This window comes from Ambystoma mexicanum, chromosome 2p (genome assembly GCF_040938575.1).
Source record: "Ambystoma mexicanum isolate Mex_15411 chromosome 2p, UKY_AmexF1_1, whole genome shotgun sequence".
Classification (NCBI taxonomy): Eukaryota; Metazoa; Chordata; class Amphibia; order Caudata; family Ambystomatidae; genus Ambystoma; species Ambystoma mexicanum.
Window position 1 is genome coordinate 1,347,006,211 of NC_090923.1, and position 18,907 is coordinate 1,347,025,117.

The following is an 18,907-nucleotide window of genomic DNA, read 5'->3' on the forward strand; positions in this document are numbered from 1 at the left end:
TTGCTTCCTGGGGAGTCCGTGGTAGGTATATGCAGTCCCTTGTGTGCTTGAGGAGGGCATCCAGCTCTTGGTTCAGTATCCGGGTAAATAAGGGTTGTGACATAGCATGCATGTGCCCCACTGTGTGCTGGTAGGTGCCTGTGGCAAGGAACTGGAGCACAGTCACTACCTTCAGTGGAGGGGGGATGGCAGAGCTTTATTCAATGAAACTCACTATGTCGTCATGTATCAGGTCCACTATGGTGGTGATGGTGTCATGGTCAAGCCGGTACAGGGTGTGGATCTGATGTGGTGTTAGGCTGAAGGAGGTGGCTCAGATGCGAGGGATTGGGGGCTGCCGGCGTGGTAACGGTGGATGCACTGGTGGTGCATGCTGGGCCTGTCTCACCCTCCGTCTCCTCCTGTGCGTCCTCTGTGGTTGGGGCTGTGGTTGTTGTTGTTACTACCTTGCAAGCAAGGCCTCCTGCTCCAGTTGTGCCACTACTATTGGTATCATCTTGGTGTGGGAGAGGGTGTGGTGTGTGGGTATGCTCATTTTGTGCTTTTCCAGACTCCATTGGCTACCTGTGCTGATTGTGTGCACCTGTGGCTGTGGAAACCACTGCTCTGTGTTCTTAACTCCTTCTCTGAGATGCCTGTATGTACTCCATGCCGGTAAGGTACTTTACGGCCTTAAGGAGACCGTTATTTACGTGTGCTCCTTACTTGCGATCAGCTCCGGTTTACGCCATGGCGTTAATTACGCCATGGTGGTGGGCGCGCGCGACCCAAGACCGTAAATTACGGCATTGTTGTTTACGGTGCAGTAATTTACGGTCTGAAGGGTCGGAATGGCATGGAGCGGAAATCCATGCCGGTAAATCATTACCGGCATGGTTTGTACCTTACCTCCAACCTCGGAATGACCCCCAAAGTCATGTTAGAGCGGTTTGTGGAGGCCCTGCCTAATCCAATATACAGGTAGGTAAGACAGCACCACCACATGACCTTACCTGAGGCAAATGATGTGGCAACAGCTTATCAAAAAGCATGTACACCCCGATCTTTTATGATACCTCCAGTGAAACAAATTCCTGAAGCTACTACTACAGGCCAAGGACCATATCGGACACAAACCATGGAGCCTAGATTAATGCCAGAAACACAATCTACAAATGGTGGGGGAGCCCAAAGACCCCAGGGCTTGCAATGTTTTGAGTTTGGAGAGTGGGGCAACATTGCCAGGTTTTGCTCCAAGAAAGCTAAAACTGAACCTATGGAGATTGGGGCGATGCATTCGCAGGAAATTCGAAGGAAGAAATTGCCATATGTGATAGAAATAACGGTGGACGGCTGTCCAGCAATGGCTCTGATGGACATCGTAAGGAGCCAGACAGGTATACAGCCACAGGTGAGCCACACTGAAGACAAAAAATAGATCAGGAAAATAGCAGTTAAATGTGTGCATGGGGACACTAAAGAATATGCAACACAGGACATAACATTAGGCATAAAGGGTGAACAGGTTCCCATACGGGCAGCAGTCATACCTACACTCCCTGCACCAGTGCTAATAGACACAGACCTGCCTACGTTTGAAAAATTGTTTCAGGAAGCCCCATACTCTGGGATGGAGTTGGAAAGAAAGGCCCAAAGAATACATTTGTCCCGAGCACAGAGAAGAATGGCCAAGGCAGAGGGCCAAAGCCATGTAACGACATAGCAATTGTGAATTGAAAGGTGGAAGAACATCTACCATCCTTTTGTACGGAAACAGGGTTCGATGATACACTTAAAAGGGCCAGAGTACAAGCCCAGAGTCAGACTACCCAGTCACAACACCTTATTTTAAAGGGGAAAAAGGGTTCATCTACCGGGTGATCAGAGGTCCGGATAATCAAGAAAGGGAACAGCTACTGGTTCCACAATCATAGCGAGAGCAACTGGTACAGTTGGGCCACAACCACACTACGGGGGATCATTTGGCAAAACAGATGACAATAAAGAGACTGCTACAGAACTATTATTGGCCAGGAATATATGCCGAGGTAACTAGGTATTGTCAGAATTGTTCAACCTGTCAAAGGACCAGTACCCATATTCCTCCTAGGGCGCCCATGCAGAAAATGCCAATAATACGAGGACCATTCCAAAGAATAGGGATGGACATTTTGGGGCCACTAGAACCTAGCAGCCATGGATATAAATACCTCTTAGTAGTGGTGGACTATGGTGCAAGGTATCCAGAAGCTTTTCCGTTGAGAGGAACCTCTGCCAAACAATACTGCCATACTTTGCCCGAGTGGGGATTCTTCAAGAAATCATTACCGACCAGGGAAGCAATTTGATGTCAGTAGTAATGAGGGAAGTGGGCAAAACCTTGGGAATATCCCATCTGAAAACTTTGGTGTATCATCCCCAAACTGATGGGCTGGTGGAGAGATATAGGCCCTCATTACGACCCAGGCGGTAAGTTACCGCCTGGGTCGTACCCTTACCACCATGGCGTAAACTACGTTTACGCCATGGTGGTTGGCGGATTTACCGCCCCATTCCAAGGTGAGTGGGGCGGTAAATCCCCATTTCCCATTTTACCCTTCCCCATTCCCATTTTTGCCCCATAGGGCATAATGGGAATGGGGAAAGGCGCTAATTACGCCACCGTAAATTAAGGTGGCGTAATTAGCACCAAGGTCTCTTTGCGGCATGGGTTTTAACGCCTGCAAAAAGCAGGCGTTAAAATCACCATCCCGCAAAGGGACCTTGGAATCAGGCGTTAAGGGTCGGCGCCGTTTACGGCGCCGTAAACCCCTTAACGCATGGGTCCTAATGAGGGCCATAATCAGACAATTGAGCAAATGATACACCAAGCTACTAGTCCCATAGGGCTGGAGTGGGATAGAGCACTAACATGGGTTTTGATGGTGTTACGGGACACCCCACAATCATCTATGGGATTTTACCCCTTTGAGATGTTGTTTGGGAGACAACCAAGGTCCATCCTAGGATTGTTAAAAGAAACGTGGGAAGATCAAGAAGAGACCAACCTCACTGATTATGTGAATGATTTACAGGAACATCTTGGGAAACTTCAGGAATACGCACAGGAAAACCTTGGGCAAGCACAAATACAACAAGAGAAGTATTACGATAAAGGGGCCAGGCTTCGATCTCTTAAGGTAGGAGACAAGGTGTTGGTCCTATTACCCACCACTGCAAATAAGATGTTAGCACAATGGAAGGGACCCTATCAGATAACAAAACTGTTGGGTCCAGTCAATTATGAAGTGGCCCAGCCAGATAGAAAACGAAGCACCAAAATTACCACATAAACATGTTCAAATTATGGAGGGAGATCCCTGCAGTATTATGTATGTCAACATCAGAATTGTCAGTGAATAAACAGACCATCCCCAATAATCCTAGTATTATACAAGATGTAATGCTGGGACAGAATTTAAAGGATGAACAACTAACAGAATTATTTGATTGACTGGAACCCGTATCTAAGGTTTTTTCGGGATTACCTGGCAGAACAAATGTAGTTTCCCACCATATAAAAACAGAACCAGGAAACAAAATAAGGGGGACTCTTCCTCTATAGAATTCCAGAAGCCAAGAGAGAAGATATAGCCCGGGAAATCACTGAAATGCTAAAAATGTGTATCATTGTTCCGTGTAAAAGCACCTGGTGTTCCTAGTTCCCAAGCCGGACGGTAGCACCAGGTTCTGTATGGATTTTAGGCAACTGAATGCAATATCCCATTATGAAGCATACCCTATGCTAAGGATTGATGAGTTGATAGAAAAACTCGGAACAGCATCCTATTTAAGCACGTTAGACTTAACCAAGAGGTATTGGCAAATCCCTCTTAACCGGGAGGATCAAGAGAAGACAGCCTTCGCCACCCCTCAGGGTCTGTTTCAATTCACAGTGTTACCATTTGGGTAGCATGGGGCTCCAGCTACCTTCCAATCCTTGATGGACCAGATCCTAAAACCTCATACCAACTACGCGGCCGCCTATCTGGATGAGTGGTCTTCAGTCAATCCTGGGAGGAACACCTGGCCCATCTCCTGGAAGTGACTACAACCATCCAAAAACCAGGATTGCATATCAATCCCCAAAAAAATAAACTTGCAGCAGAAACCACTAAATATTTGGGATATTCTGAAGGAAAGGGACTGATCACCCAACTACTGGACAAGGTGCAAGCTCTACATAGACTACAACTCCCAAACACACGCAAGGGAATTCGTGCCTTTTTGGGCTTTGTTGGATATTACCGAAGATTCCTTCCTCACTTTTCCACCATAGCTGCGCCCCTTACAGATACCTTGAAAACCAACCGGCCCCTGGTTATCACTGAAAAAGCCAAGACGGCATTTCATGCATTGATACAGATGATTTTCGACAAACCTGTTATTCACAGTCTGGATTTTTCTCAATAGTTCTTCCTGCAAGAAGACGCCTCAGGGTGTGTGTTGGGGGTGGTTTTGTCTCAGGGGTCTGAAGAAGACTTGTGCCCCATCGCCTTTGTGAGTAGAAAACTGCTACCGCATGAACTCCCATTTTCCACCTTCGAGAAGGAATGTTTGACAATAAAATGGGCTTTAGAGACCGTAGGATACTACCTACTGGGAAGGAACTTCACCATATTCACTGACCATGCCCTGTTGCGTTGGTTGTTTGTACAGAAGGACTCGAACCATAGAGAACTTTGATGGTTTCTAACGCTACAACCATTTAACTTTGTCACAGTTCATAAACCAGGAAAGTATCAGTTGGTGGCTGACTACCTTTTTAGGGCGTTGGACTAGCCCGAATGGCTGGATCGCTTGAGGGGAGTTTGTGAGGTGGTACTTAAGAGCGCGGAAAGTAAAGAAGACATGCAGGGGAGGAGGGGCACGACCAGAAGAGATCATCAAGCAACCGGCTCTAAAACTACTCCCTCTCGGAAAATACTGTCGGGAGAAAAGATCAAGCAATTTCTCCACAGGTTTACTAGAATGGAGTCTATGGAGAGTTTCGGGCAGACTACAGGTCCCAGCATGCTTTGCTACCCCAGACAAGTGCCGGAACACAAAATGAAAACATGTAAAACCCATACCTATTACAAACATTTACACTCACCTTACGTACGAAGGGGCTGTGCAGAGGGAATTAGAGGTCCGCGAAGGGTGGGCAGAGGAGCGGGGAGAAACAGGTGACATAGAGGGACTATAACGGAAAGGGGAGGGTTCAGACTCGGGAGTACTGAGAGTGGAAACACCTGGAAGAGGGAGGGGTGAGGGGTGCAAGAGGTCAAAACCCCCCCTAACCGCTTGCTAGTTGTTCTCTTTTCCCCCACTGGAATGCAGCACGAAGGGTGGATTGAGGACGCAGCTGACTATGGGCCTCATTACACTGAAGGTGGTAAGGGTTTACCGGTATCGGTAAGGGCACTGGTACCGGTAAACCCTTACCGCCTTACTACGAGGTCCATTTGCGGGTCCTCCCTTAACGCCTGGTTTTTACAGGCGTTAAGTACGGGACCCGCAAAGGGACCTTGGTGCTAATTACGGTACCGCAATTTGCGGTACCTTAATTAGCACCTTCACCATTAACATGGAGCCCTATGGGGCTGACTGGCAATGGTGAAGGGGCAATGGTGGATGGTGGAATTAGCGCCCCCACACACCTTGGAATATGGCGCTAATTCCGCCATCCACCAAGGCGGACCCGGTAAGGTACCGGCGGCAGCCATGGCGCTAATAGCGCCATGGCTTACCGCCTTCCGTGTAATGAGGCCCTATGAGTGGGATTACTAATACGGAAAGGACCCGACAGCAGGGTTGCCCGTACTCCCCTCCTCAGAAGCACACAGCACGCCAGAATAAGATTGCAGAAGAGAATCTTTGTTTCAGTTGAACTTTCTTTTACGAGATTCCAACACGGCGGGTTCGGACAACTGTATCAGGTGTGCTATTGTCCGTAAGGCAGCGGATCACTGAATCTCATGAAGACTATATGTTTGTAAGTTTATTACCGGACAAACTGTTCTAGTTATTATATCAGCTGTTCTCTGCCGGTCTAGCGCCATGATGCCTTCGGGTGAATGTGCGCTCTATAAATATCGATAACATAACATAATAATATAACATAACTGCATCCTCGTGCTAAAGAAGCCAAAGACTGTGCTAAGCTCGAGTGGGCTGCCTTGTCCCGTGCTGAAAATGTGGGGAAGGGAGGCCAATGGCTTGAATATCCTGACGTATCATTTCTTGAACACTTTTTTTTGCATAACATTGGGCCTCATTACGACCCTGGCGGTAAGGGGTTTACGCCAGCGTTAGCTGCGCCGACCCCTTACCGCCAATTACGAGGTCCCTTAGCGCCATGGCGCTTTTAACACCTGCTTTTAGCAGGTGTTAAAAACCATGGCGCTAAGGGACCATGGAGTTAATTACGCCACCGTAATTTACGGTGGCGTAATTAATGCCTTCCCCACTCCCATTATGCCCTATGGGGCAAAAATGGGAATGGGGAAGGGTAAATGGGGATTGGGGACTTACCGCCCCCGCCAACCTCGGAATGGGGCGGTAAGTCCGCCAACCACCATGGCGTAAACATAGTTTACGCCATGGTGGTAAAGTCACGGCCCAGGCGGTAACTTACCGCCTGGGTCGTAATGAGGCCCATTGTTTCCCACACTATTTTGTATTTAGAAGTAAGGAGATTGCCAATGGTTTTATTAGTATAGGCCCTTTTATTTTGACAAGACACCACTAGGACTGCGTTATTATTTAGGATTAGATAGGCGTTCTTCAAACCCAGTTGAAGTTCAATAAACACAATTGAGCTGTGATCACTTGTGTGTCTTACTATTTGATACCATGCCCTACTTACAGTAAACAAAAGATAAATAAGAGAACTTTTAAAAATCTGCTATAATGAGCCAGGTGGTTTGAGGTGCTGATACTCACCATGGCTAAAATAGCCTTCAGAATCTGGCATATTTGTGGCAGGCAAAGAGGGAGCTTTGGTTGATGGTGGAGGAGGAACCTCATCATCTGTGTCAGAGGCATTGGCGTGCACTCTAAAGGAAAAAAAGAAAGAACATGACAAATAGATTAAATGAACTATAAAATAGTCCAAATGAAAAAAGAAGCAGGGTCAACCAACAAATTGAATTCCTAGACGAATCATATGTGTCTCATGCCACAACACACACAAAGATGTCAGTGAGTGAAGTAAGCAAAATGAAAGCTAATTTGTGTGTTCACTGAGAGCAAGAAACCCCTGCAGTACAAGTAAAAAGTATCACAATTAGCTGTGTCATGCATCTTCTTGTATTTCTGGAAACAAACAAGTGGCTCACCAAACTCACCAGGCATTCCTCTGCACAGTTTAAATAGTGTCTAACTAACTTGTTGTAGTAGTGCTAGGTACATTTCAAAACATGGTGCAGAGCAGATATGCAAGTGTGGAAATATGATTGTGAAAGGAGTGCACAGGTTTTTGGAGATATTTTTGAATGTTTAGCTGTAGTTAGTCTGGGAGAAAATACTAAATACACAAAATGTGTGGATTTTACTTGTAATTCCAGTTCTCCACCATTGGTATCTTTCATACATTCACATCCTTTGAATATTCAGGCTAGGAATCCACGGCTACACACTTTCTGAGTAACTTTTTGAAGAAAAAAGCAGTGACTACTGAAGCCTTTCCAATTTGTTTTGTGCCATTTTACACTCAGCGAATTTGAGGGCGAGAGCTCAGCCCCACGCTCTGAGGCCTTGTACAGATTCTAGCTGACTAAGGCACACAACTTTGATCCAGTGAAGTATCTTGAGGGGATGGTGAAGGGTCACATATGAATCTATGAAAGATACCAATGCTGGAGAACTGGAGTTACAGGTAAGTAACTCATCCTTTCTCCAGCATTAGATCTTTTATAAATTCACATGCTTTGAATGGATTCAAAAGCAGTACATATGCATATGCCACATGTTATAATGCAGTATCAACGGTGGTAGGAAACAGTGGCTCGCCCTTTTGGAAAAGATGCTGGAGCACTGTTCGTCCCATGCCCGTTTCTTTTCTTGATTGTGCAGCCAAGCAGTAATGCTTAGTGAAGTTGTGTGCGCCGACCTGGTAACAACTGTGTAGATATCATGCAGAGGCTCCCCTGCCCACATTGCAGCGGACGCCATTACTGCCCTAGTAAAGTGAGCATGGACTTTGTTGTCTTGGGGTCTATTCGTTGTTTTATGGCAGAAAGTGATGGCCAGCGTCAACCATCTTGTCATACCCAACTCAGAAATACGTCCGCCATTATTTGAGGGTCAAAATACAACAAAAAGTTATGTAGTTTTTTTTAATTTAATTTTTTATATTAGCATTTGGTTTAAAAAGAAATAAACCTTTTTGCTTACATCAGAATAAATAAATAAACACCAACCGCCACATAACAAAGGGAGAAAGGGAAACAACTCCCTATAAAATGACAATCTGAAGAAAAAGATAGACAAAATTACAAATTCCGAAGCTTCCTTATAACACTTAAGCAACAACTAAAAAAGAATACGATGAAGAATAATAAGAGAGCTAAAACGAACCAACAGAGCTCCAGAAAAGTAAACAATACTTTGGTATGCGGCCACATTATTTAACGAAACACAACACCCCTCTTGCACTGTGTTCATGTACTCCTACGCGTACGGGGGACAAATATAATCCACTAAAACATCAGTAAAACAAATCCAACATCCCTTTGAGTAACCTTTCCTCTACGCACAGTCCACAAACCACGCAAAAGCTTCTTTTAGGTACGCCAGAAGCACCAAAGTCGAGATTTGATCATCATTCATCAGTTTGGCCACCAGTCCTTGGCTGTAAAGGTTGAGAATGCTTTGGCGAGTTTTCCCAGCCATTTTGTCCTTAAATCTCTCAGACAAGGGCATATTCATGTCAGATGGTACAAAGTTTCTCTTTTCTATTTGCACAAACTACATTTAAAGTCGCGCTGTTCTTTCTTTTTCCTTACTTCCCGAATTTCATTTGTTGGGAACAAGTTAATGCGAAAACGCATGAACTGAACCCGCCGATACTGGCACAGGAATCTGGTCAAGTAGGTCGGAACTGTACCCGTGGTCCTTATATCAGTGAAATTATTTCCGTAGAGTTTGGACTGTTTCCTGTAATCCAATGTCTTAATCCACTCCAAATTGTACAGATTCCTTTTCACTTTAGTTGGATTTCCCAACAAGGTTTCCACTGTTTCATTCAGATCCTTAAGTATGCTGATGCACGCCTCTCTCCTAGACATTAATAGCAGATCAGTGGTGCCAGTCATTGCTTACTCTATGGCCGCAAGCCCACCTTCGGTGTTCTTCACGGAACATTTTCAGAACAATATTAGTTTGTTTTCATACTGTTATAACATACAGGGAATTTAAACCTAGTTCAGCCCTTATGACCTGTTTTGGTACACAATTAGGTATGTTCAAACATTTTCTCCAGAAAATGCCCTCTAATATTGCTTTGCTTTGCAGTGAAATTTCCCTATGAGCGTCAATGCCCTCTAATTTGCCCAGGCCTCTGCCGCCAGGGTGAAAGAGGCCTCTGCCCCATAAGTCAGAATGGGTGAGACCTTCAAGCGGTAGAACTCAATTATTGGCGTCAAAGAGAGTTTGCAGTAACGGGCGTTGATCAACCTTTCCTGGGCTGGCATGTTTTTTGCTTTGCTTCGCAGTGAAATTTCCCTTTGAGCGTCAACAGTGCTGTCATTGAGGCACATGCCTAGGTATGTCAAAGATGATACTTCTAAGAGTTTATCCCACTTTATATACCAGGCTTTTGGTTTGCCCCCTTTTTTTCCCTTCTTGCGGCCAAAGGTAAGGATTCAGGATTTCTGGGCATTTATTTTTAATCCATTCATCGTCATATAGTCTTCCAGAATGTCCAATTGTCTTTGAAGACCCACTTGGGTTTTGTCCAGCAGGATTAAGTCGTCCGCATAGAGGAGATGACTGATTTCCACTCTGCCAGACTGGGTGGAAAACTTCTGACTGAATCAAGGGCATTATTTACATCAGATATAAACAGATTAAATTTAGCTGGTGCCAATGGACAGCCTTGTTTAAGTCCATTGAATGTGTAAATGGGCGCGGTCAGAGTTCCCCTGCAATCAAGCCTCACTTGTTGCGATGTATCTGCGTGGAGGAGCCTCAGGGCTTCTCTTATATCTTCCGGACAGCCCCAGAGAGGATGCCTATCGATTGTATTGAATGCCTGGCTAGATCTATTGATGCTAGATGGATTTTCGCACCCATTCTTTTTTCTTGCTCTTGCTTTTAAGATGTTTATGAGGAAAAGGTTCAATGATGTGCCTGTGCCCTTAACGAAACCCGCTTGCCATTGGTCGTAATGCTTTGATGCTTTGGTCCAAATTTTAAGTGCCTTTAGAATAAGTGAACCGAAAATGTTGCCTGTCACATCAAGCAAGGCGATTAGCCTATAATTAGTTGGAATTAGTCTATTGCTCTTTTTGAAGATTGGCATGATTGTAGAGCCGGTCCAGGAATCTGGGATTTCCTTTGTCCTCTTGATTTCACTAAACCAAACAAACATAGTTTCTGCCCGTTACGCCGGATCTCGCCTAAGCATAAAGGTAGTAATGCCGTCAGGGCCGCCGGCCCTAGATTTACTCGCCTTAGGGATTAGGGTCAAGATGTGACATTTCAGCATCGGAAAGGACCATGAGCTTGTCAATGATTCCCCTTTGCCCAGATCACAATTTTCTGGCTGTGAAAACAGGGCTCTAAAATGCTCCTCCCAGACTGCAAATGGTATAGGATTAGAAAGCCTGGGGCGCGTGAAGAGAGGCCATCAAGCTCCACATCTTTGCTGTATTTTTGGAGGACACTGAACTCAACATTTTTTCCTTATCCTGCTCAAACACGATTAGGCGGTGGCCTTTTAGCCAATTTCTAAAGCTTTAAACACCAGTTTCGAGCGTCTCAAGAGTGTTTCTGCGTTGGTTTGCTCTAACTACTTTATTCAGGCTCTTCTTTCTTTTTGCCACCATGGCATCGAATTTGTGTCGAGAACAAAAGACAGGTTTATTGGATGTAGATCTGACTGCGACGTATGTTTCAAAGCGTGGATTTCTCCCTGTGCTATCGCCACATCAAGAGTGGGGTCCTGCTGTATGCTCAGCCTATTTTGGCCCGACCCAACTTTAAGCTGCAATGTTAATTTCATAGGATGATCCATCAGCCATGAAGTAAATGACGCTTTAACGATGTTATGGTCACTCTGCACTGCTTCAAGCACCTCCAGACTGAACATTTGGGATTGTAGATCCTCAGAGACAAAGATGTAGTCCAATACCCTTTTCTCCATACCCCTCTTCCACGTCAGCTTTGCAGGTTGATCCCCTTGGTATGACCATTGGCCATTGATATTTCTCAAGGTTAATTTGCTCCTCCATTGAGGACCTCGCTGCACCTTTGGGATTGCTAGCGGGGTATAATCGTCAATCAAAATAGAATTGGTACTGAAACAGTGGATGTTCAAATCGCCACAGAGAATAATTTCCAATTTGGGCCAATTACCCATTTCGTCGTCAATGAGCGTTAACACGCAATCTGCGAAACCCTTTCCAGCCGAGGAGGCCGATTTCCAATACAGGTTTACTATCAAGATGGTCTTTACCTGCCTACTAGAGTGACGGCCGGTTCTGAGTTTAAGACTTGTGTAGTTTTATGAAAATCCTTTGTTTTGTCCATGCAGTGTTTAGAAGCATAATTGACATCAAAAGAATGAAGGGTTACCTCTGCTCTTGTAGAAACATTTCTGAAAAATGTTGGTAAAACAATTGATACATTGATGTAAAACTCAGTGGCCACATTAGGCAGAATCTTTGTTTTCTTTCGAAAATCATAGGTAAGGTTTGTGAACAGCCAATGCCTGGATCTCTTCTACTTACTTTGCTGAGGTAAAGGCAAGTAGAAACACCACCTTCCAGGAAAGGTGATTGATGTCCGCCCTGTCAAAAGGGCTGTGAAGGGGCCTTCAAGAGCATTGCTAACACTGTGTTTAGACTCCATATGGTGCAATTTCCCCCACTGGTGGGAAGGAGCAAAAAAGGCCTTTCATAAATTGCTTACCTATTCTTTGGCTGAAGATAAAAGTCTTTTCCGGCTTGTGAGTGTAGAGTGATATGGCAGCTAGATGCACTCTAATGGATGTGTGAAATTATCTACCTTTTGCCAGTGTCAATAAGTACGGCACCACCTGGTGTGGCTTCATTGAGAAAGGTTCTAAGTTGCGGTCCTTACACTAAATGCAAACATTTTTCCATCTAAGAGTGCTGTTTGCAACAAAAATCTACAATCTTCTGGAATGTCAAAGTGTCCGAACTCTGAGTAGTCAGGAGCTCCGCTGTCAGGTTCTGCTACATCAGGCTATGGTGTTATACCTGGAGAGCAGGCCTTCCATTGGTATCGGGCATACCGAGTTGCACACCGATAGTTGAATCAGGTCCGAATACCATGACTATCTGGCCCAGGCTGGGGCTATGAGAATCAAATGCCAAGGATATCACCCCATTTTGTTCACCACCTTCCTGTAAAGCGATATTGGCGGCAAAGGCATATACAAACGTTCCCATCCAACGGAACAAGAATGGTTCCTCCTCTGAGCCTTTCTTAGGGAATCTGCTGGCAAATTTGTCACATTTATTATTGGAGCGTGTGGCAAGTTGGTCCACCAGCAGTATTCCCCATGTTCTGAAAATGCTGGATAGTGGCTGGTTTTGCAGCTCCCACTCGTGACATTCCTTTGTGGTCCTGCCGAGCTCATCGGCTGTTGAGTTCTGTGCACCCAGAAGATGGTAGGCTAGTAGACTCATGCTGTGAAGGATAGTCCAATGCCTTAGGTGTTGTGCTTCGTGAGAAAGGTCCGGAGAGCTAGTCCCCCTTTGCTTCCTGATATAGTACAAGGTAGTTGTATTGTTTGTTAGGAACCTGACTACTTTCCCTCTTAGAAGTGGAAGAAACAAACGTATAGCCCACCTGACTGCCCTGAGCTTCTGGATGTTGATGTGGAGATGTTGTTCACTCTGACCATTGTCCTTTTGTAGTGAATTGTTATAGATGTCCCCCAGCCCATTAGGGAAGAGTCTGTGATGACTGTTTCCTAGTGCAGCAGGTCCCAGAGGGAAGCTCCTTTTGTGAGATTGCCAGGGTAACACCACCAATGCAGGTGGTTGGGCAGGCTGCCTTGGATTGCTATTTTGTCTTTCTGTTTTCCTTGAAGTTGCCACCATCTGGCACTGCGGAATCCCTAAATCGATCTCATATGCTGTCTGAGTTCTGGGAGATGCAGAATGACAAAGTGCCTAGGAGTGACTCAACTTGCAGATTCTGACCGACACAGCTGGTGTGTGTAGCATGCAGACCATGGACAGGACAGCTTCTTTACTTTTGGAGGATGATTTTAATAGAGATTCCGCTGTGCAAAACAGTGCTCCCAGGAACATTCTGTGTTGGCTGTACGTGTGATTTGTTTTGTAATAGAACGAGAACTCCAACGAGGATAAAGTGTGCACTGCTTGTATTATTTTTAAGGCCTTTGTCGATCTTTTCCCCAAATACTTCATCCCCTTCAAATTACATATCTAGCATCTTTAGCTCAAATCAAGTGGTGCACAACCAAGCACTACAACAAGGTAATACAATGACCATGTTAACCCCAATTCCAATGTTCAAAAGGATTTTCTTCAATTTGGGAACGGGAAAACATAAACAACACTGAACGCAATGCTGATATATGCACAAGAAAGAAAAACAGTGGAGGGAAACCTCACCACTCTGGATATGCACACCTTTATGTGGTTAAACAGAGAACCCAATAGATTTCTTGTCACACTTCAAACAAAATGACGTAAATCAGTTTGATTTATTAATTTTGAAATGTAATGTTCATTTCACAAAATTATTGAATATGGTGATTCAAAGATTGTCAATTTCAAATTTGCACAACTTTTTTCGGACTCCAAGTCCTTTATCAAGAGCTCATATCTGCAAAATTAATTAAAAAAAACATAATCAAATAATATTTGAATATACAAAGTGTAACAAAGCTTTAGAAAAAACCAAGACCATTATGACCAATAAAGCATTTAAAAGAAATTCCTAAAACAATTGTCTCTCTAACATTTGTGACAAGGCCTGCAAACCGACCTTGTCAGGGGAGGTACGCAGCCTGCACCCAAACTCCCTTCCCTGGTACCTAAGTGAGGGCAGGCCCCCTCCAAACCCCACTTTTCCTGTTGTGATGGTGGTTAACCGACCGCAGAGAAACGCAGGAGAGGAGGCTGCGCCAGGCGCTGGCAACAGATCCACGGTGAACCCAGCAGCAATCAGGCAGCCCGCTGTCATCATGCGAAGAATGGAGCACCAAATTCCTGCCGTGGGGTGTGGCCAATGTGTCTACACTGGCCACTGGGCGCCGGTGGAAAAAAGAGAGATGGAGCTGGCATCATGGAGGCTGCAGTGTGGCAGTGAAAGGATGCAGCCAGGGCAGAATTGCGGCAAGTTGCAGACACAAGAATGTAGGCCTTATGACCACTCCCAAGCCCTTTCCCTTACAAACCTCTTTGAAGCCAGGTAAGTTATTGGATAAGGTACGTGGACCCATCCAGGACGGGGTTGGCTATTTAAGTAATGGTGTATGGATGGTTCAATGTGGGTTTGTTGGGTGAGAACGGGAGGTGGAGGAGAATGTCAGAGACACCAGAGGAGGCTAGTGCAGAGTGCGGAGTGCAGAGGTTATTGGAGAGACGGGGTCTGTGGAATGTTTGTGAGTGAGAGTAAGGAGCATGTGGAATAGTAACAAAGTTGGATGTAGTGGTAGTAGAAGGTAGTAGTAGTTGAGAATAGAGGTAAGGTTAGTGGGAGCAGCAGAGTAGCAGATAGAGAGATAGTAAATAGTAGTAGTAGTGGTAGTTACCATAAAGAGTTAGACTAGAGGGAGAAGAGGTGGCAGATTGGTAGTGATAATAACAATGTGATAGTAGCAGTAGAGAGGAAGCAATATTACTAAGAGGTGGCAGTTGTAGTTGTAGAGAGACAAGACCTGTGAGAGGGGGTAGCAGGATAAGGTGTGGCAGTAGGAGTGAAGAGCCAATAGTAGTAGCAGAGGAACAGTGGAGGCAAGAGGGTAGCATCTGAGAAAAGAGGGAGGAGAAGATATCATTGGGGATAGTAGAGTGGAGGAACTGAGAAGCGTGAGGAAATCAAATATCAAAGGGTGAAGGTAGGCAGCGTGTGAAAGTTCAGGGACATCAGAAGGTGGGAGGAGAACAAGTTAGGACCTAAGGTAGTGAAGGGTCAGGTGAGACAGGGTGTGAACAACGAGTCAGTGGAACAGAGGGGAAGGAGGCACCCGTCCTACCATCCCAAGAACACTAAGCGGGGAGGCTAGGTTAGGGATGGTAAGCAGCTCCGAAGGGGAAGAGTCAGCCAATGCCTTAGGGATACCACCCATAGACCAAGCTAGATGATCAGTCAGATAGGGATCACCTGGCGATAGCATACAATCATCCCCATCAAGGACGCCTGGGTTAAGGAGGAGGTAAACCTGCAGGAATCAAATAGAGAGGGACGGCCCTAGTGCCAACTTCCCTACGACCCTGGTCAGCCGTAAAAAAGTTTCCAGATAACCCCTGGCTCAGACGTATGATATGATATGATATGGCATTTATAATGTGCCTATACACTGGTTTCAAGGCACGACAAGGCAAGGGAGGGGAAACAGAGGGAGGACAGAGACAACAATCCTACTAGGCCAGGTGACATTGAGATCGCGCAAGTGCAGGGGAGGGGGGAAGAGGAGAAGTGCAGGGGGAAAGGGGAGTGGGCAATGCAGTACATAGGATAACAGTAAAATAAATAAAGGTGCGGCCAGCAGGGGGCAAGTGCAAGGGTAGTGCAGACATTAGGTGTCAAGTGCTAATAGGGGCTGTTGGGATACAGAAACAGTTCCCGAGTGAAAGGGTTGCCAGGGGGGCAGTGCGGGTGTGCAACTGGCAGAGAGGGGAACTGAGCCCGAGATCAGAGGTTAGCCAGGTAACCAGAAAAGTTTCAGATTCAGCCAGGAGATCAGCAGGGGAGAGTAGGAGAGAAAGCAGAAGCAAAGAGGAAGGTCTTGAGGTGCTTCCAGAACCGGTGATGGTCCTTCTCAAGTTTCAGAGAGTCAGGGAGGGCTGTTCAAGAGGGAGGCCCAGCAGAAGAAAGAGATCTACCACCAACTCGCTGCTTGGAGAAGCGACTAACCCTGAGGGAGTTGGAGGCGGATGAGCGAAGAGCTCGAGAAAGAAGATATTAAGTAAGAGACAATTGAAGGTATTGAGGTCCCAGGCCCCAGAAGGCCTTGTGGACAATGAAGAGGGTTTTGAACTTAATCCTCGACGGCACTGGGAGCCAGTGCAGAGATTTCAGTCATGGAGAGATACGATCCCTTGGCTTGAGGCAAAGGACAAGTCTTGCAGACCTGTTTTGGATGAGTTGCAGAGGCAGGCAGATTTAAAAAGAGGCTGTTGCAGTAGGCAGCCTAGGGAGAACCAAAGCTCTGGAGACAGTGAGCTTCTGGGGGAAGGAGAAGAAAGGAAGAATACCTCTGAGGAGGGGCAGCTGGTAGTGTGACTTCTTAGAGATGTCAGAGATGAGGAGAGAAGGAAAGTGTGAAGTCGAAGTTGACCCTGAGGTTTTTAGCCTCACAGGTGGGAGCAGTAAGAGGGTGCTGATGAGGAGAATCTCAGTCTTACTGGCATTAAGGCAGAGATCATTGGCGGCACACCACTCCTGGATGGCGGACAGACAGTCAGAGATGAGAGAAGGAGAAGAGGTGGCTGAAGGAGGGAGCCTGAAAATTAGCTGAGTGTCATCCGCATAGCACTGAAAGTTGGGGCAGAGAGCGGCAATGCGGTGGGCAAGGAGTGCCAGGTATTGGTTGAACAACCAGGGAGAGAGGTTAGACCGCTGGGGAACACCACAGGTAGAGATAGAGATAGAGGAGAGGAAGGACCAAAGTTCGACCTGGGAGGGTCAATCAGAGAGGAAGGAAGCCAGGGCCTGATCAGTGATAGCCAGGTTGTCACAGAGACGGTTGAGCAGGATGGCATGGTTGACCATGTCAAAGGCTGCTAATTAGCGTTACCAGCTACACGCGGTTTCGTCCGTTTCCTCTTCGTGTCTCCCTACACGAATCCGTACCTGAATTACTGGTTTTGACCTTTTGCCTGACTTTTGGATTGCCTCGTCTCCTCCTTTATTCCTGTTGTGCTCGTCTGGTTGTTGGACTCTGAACGCTACTGGATACGGCTCTCTTCTGTGTCTTGCGGTTCTTTCCTGGTTGCCGCTCTGCATATCAATTTGCTGTCTACTATCCGGATCATCTCAACAGCTACGCAACTATGCTCGTGTACTCAGCTACATACCTATTGTCCTCCATTTTGCTATTTCTTACCTCCACGACTAGTTTGGATATTGTCTTCTGTTGGATTCTGGGACATTGCGTGACTTTCCTGTGAGATTGCTCTTAAGTGCATATGAACGCCCTCCTGAACTGCACCAACCCGGCACTAGTGCAAATCCTCGTGCCGTTCGGGGTTACTTACCTGTACTAACTTCCCTGTTTGTTATTTTCTCCTGTCGTTGTCTTCAGAATCCTGGACTCCTCTTTATCTTTACTCAGGTCAGTTCTTATCAATTCTATGGCTATAGTGCGACCCATACTGATTTAGTTCTATTCCACTCATTTGTGTTATTCTTTGTAGATCATCCCAGGGAAACTCAACTCCACTCCAATATCTATCTAGGTAGTTGTCCAATCATTTCAACTGTTCTAATCACTTGTATAATATCAACACTGTCTAATATCTTTGCATTCTTTTGCGGCATTTGTATTGGCGGTGTGTGTTCTCCCCGCTCTTTTACTCAATTGACATCTCTGTCTGTTCTAACTGAAACAGCAGAGAGGTACATTGTGGAAAAGAGCCCCTCTTTGAGGAAGCCTGAGTCTTGTACTCAGGGGAGCTGGGATGGAAGGCTGAATTCCGAATCTTATACCACCAACATCTCCAAGGTCATTTTCTCTGCATCTGCGGCCTATTTGGAGTGGTGAGTAACAGAGTTAGTAGCATTAAAAAAAAATGTTTAAAAAAATGTCCACAGAGGCCAGTGATGCTTTGAATCAAATCGTGCAAATGGTCACGGATCTACGTACCGACTTGACCAATGCACAAGAAGCACTGCGCCAACGCATGGACGCCATTCAGTCTTTGGTTACCACACCAGCGTCACAGATGGCTGGTGCTGGAGCTACAGCATCAGGTTCAGGGTTTCCACCTCCACAGCAGGAACCAAACCCGATCATGCTTACAACCCAGTTCCCTCTAGCTCCGCCTGAACGCTTCCTAGGCGACCCTAAACAATATCGAACCTTCATTAACCAATGCAAATTACATTTTCTGTGTCGCCCCGCCTCATTTCCCACATCTACAACCAAAGCGGCTTTTGTTTTGTCTCATTTGGGAGGCACTGCAGCCGCATGGGCTAACCCGTTGTTGGAATCTAATAGTCATGTTCTCTACAATTGTGATGCCCTTCTTGCTATGATGAGTAAAGTATTCGATACACGTTATACTACTCAAGCTACTGATCTGGAACTCTTAAAACATTGACAAGGAAACAATTATTTATTGGTTTATTTGGCACGGTTCAATCAGTTGGCAGCAGAAACTGACTGGCCTGAAGAAAAGAAGACAGCTGTCTTCTATCAAGGCCTCTCAGATGAACTAAAGGACATCCTCTCCACTGTTCCTGTAGTTCCTGCGGCATTCAGGGAACTGCTAGACTTAGTCCTTCAGATTGATGC

The 18,907-nt window shown here is 45.8% G+C and overlaps 1 protein-coding gene across 2 annotated transcripts in view; it reads right to left on the reverse strand.

Moving 5' to 3' along the window:
• Positions 1 to 18,907, reverse strand: part of MYO15A (myosin XVA) — a 3,541,761-nt gene that overhangs the window by 2,150,285 nt on the left and 1,372,569 nt on the right. For both annotated transcript variants that reach the window (XM_069645706.1, XM_069645705.1), the window contains exon 32: positions 6,946 to 7,058. In XM_069645706.1, coding sequence (XP_069501807.1) covers positions 6,946 to 7,058 — 113 coding nt within the window. The remainder of the gene's footprint in view (positions 1 to 6,945; positions 7,059 to 18,907) is intronic.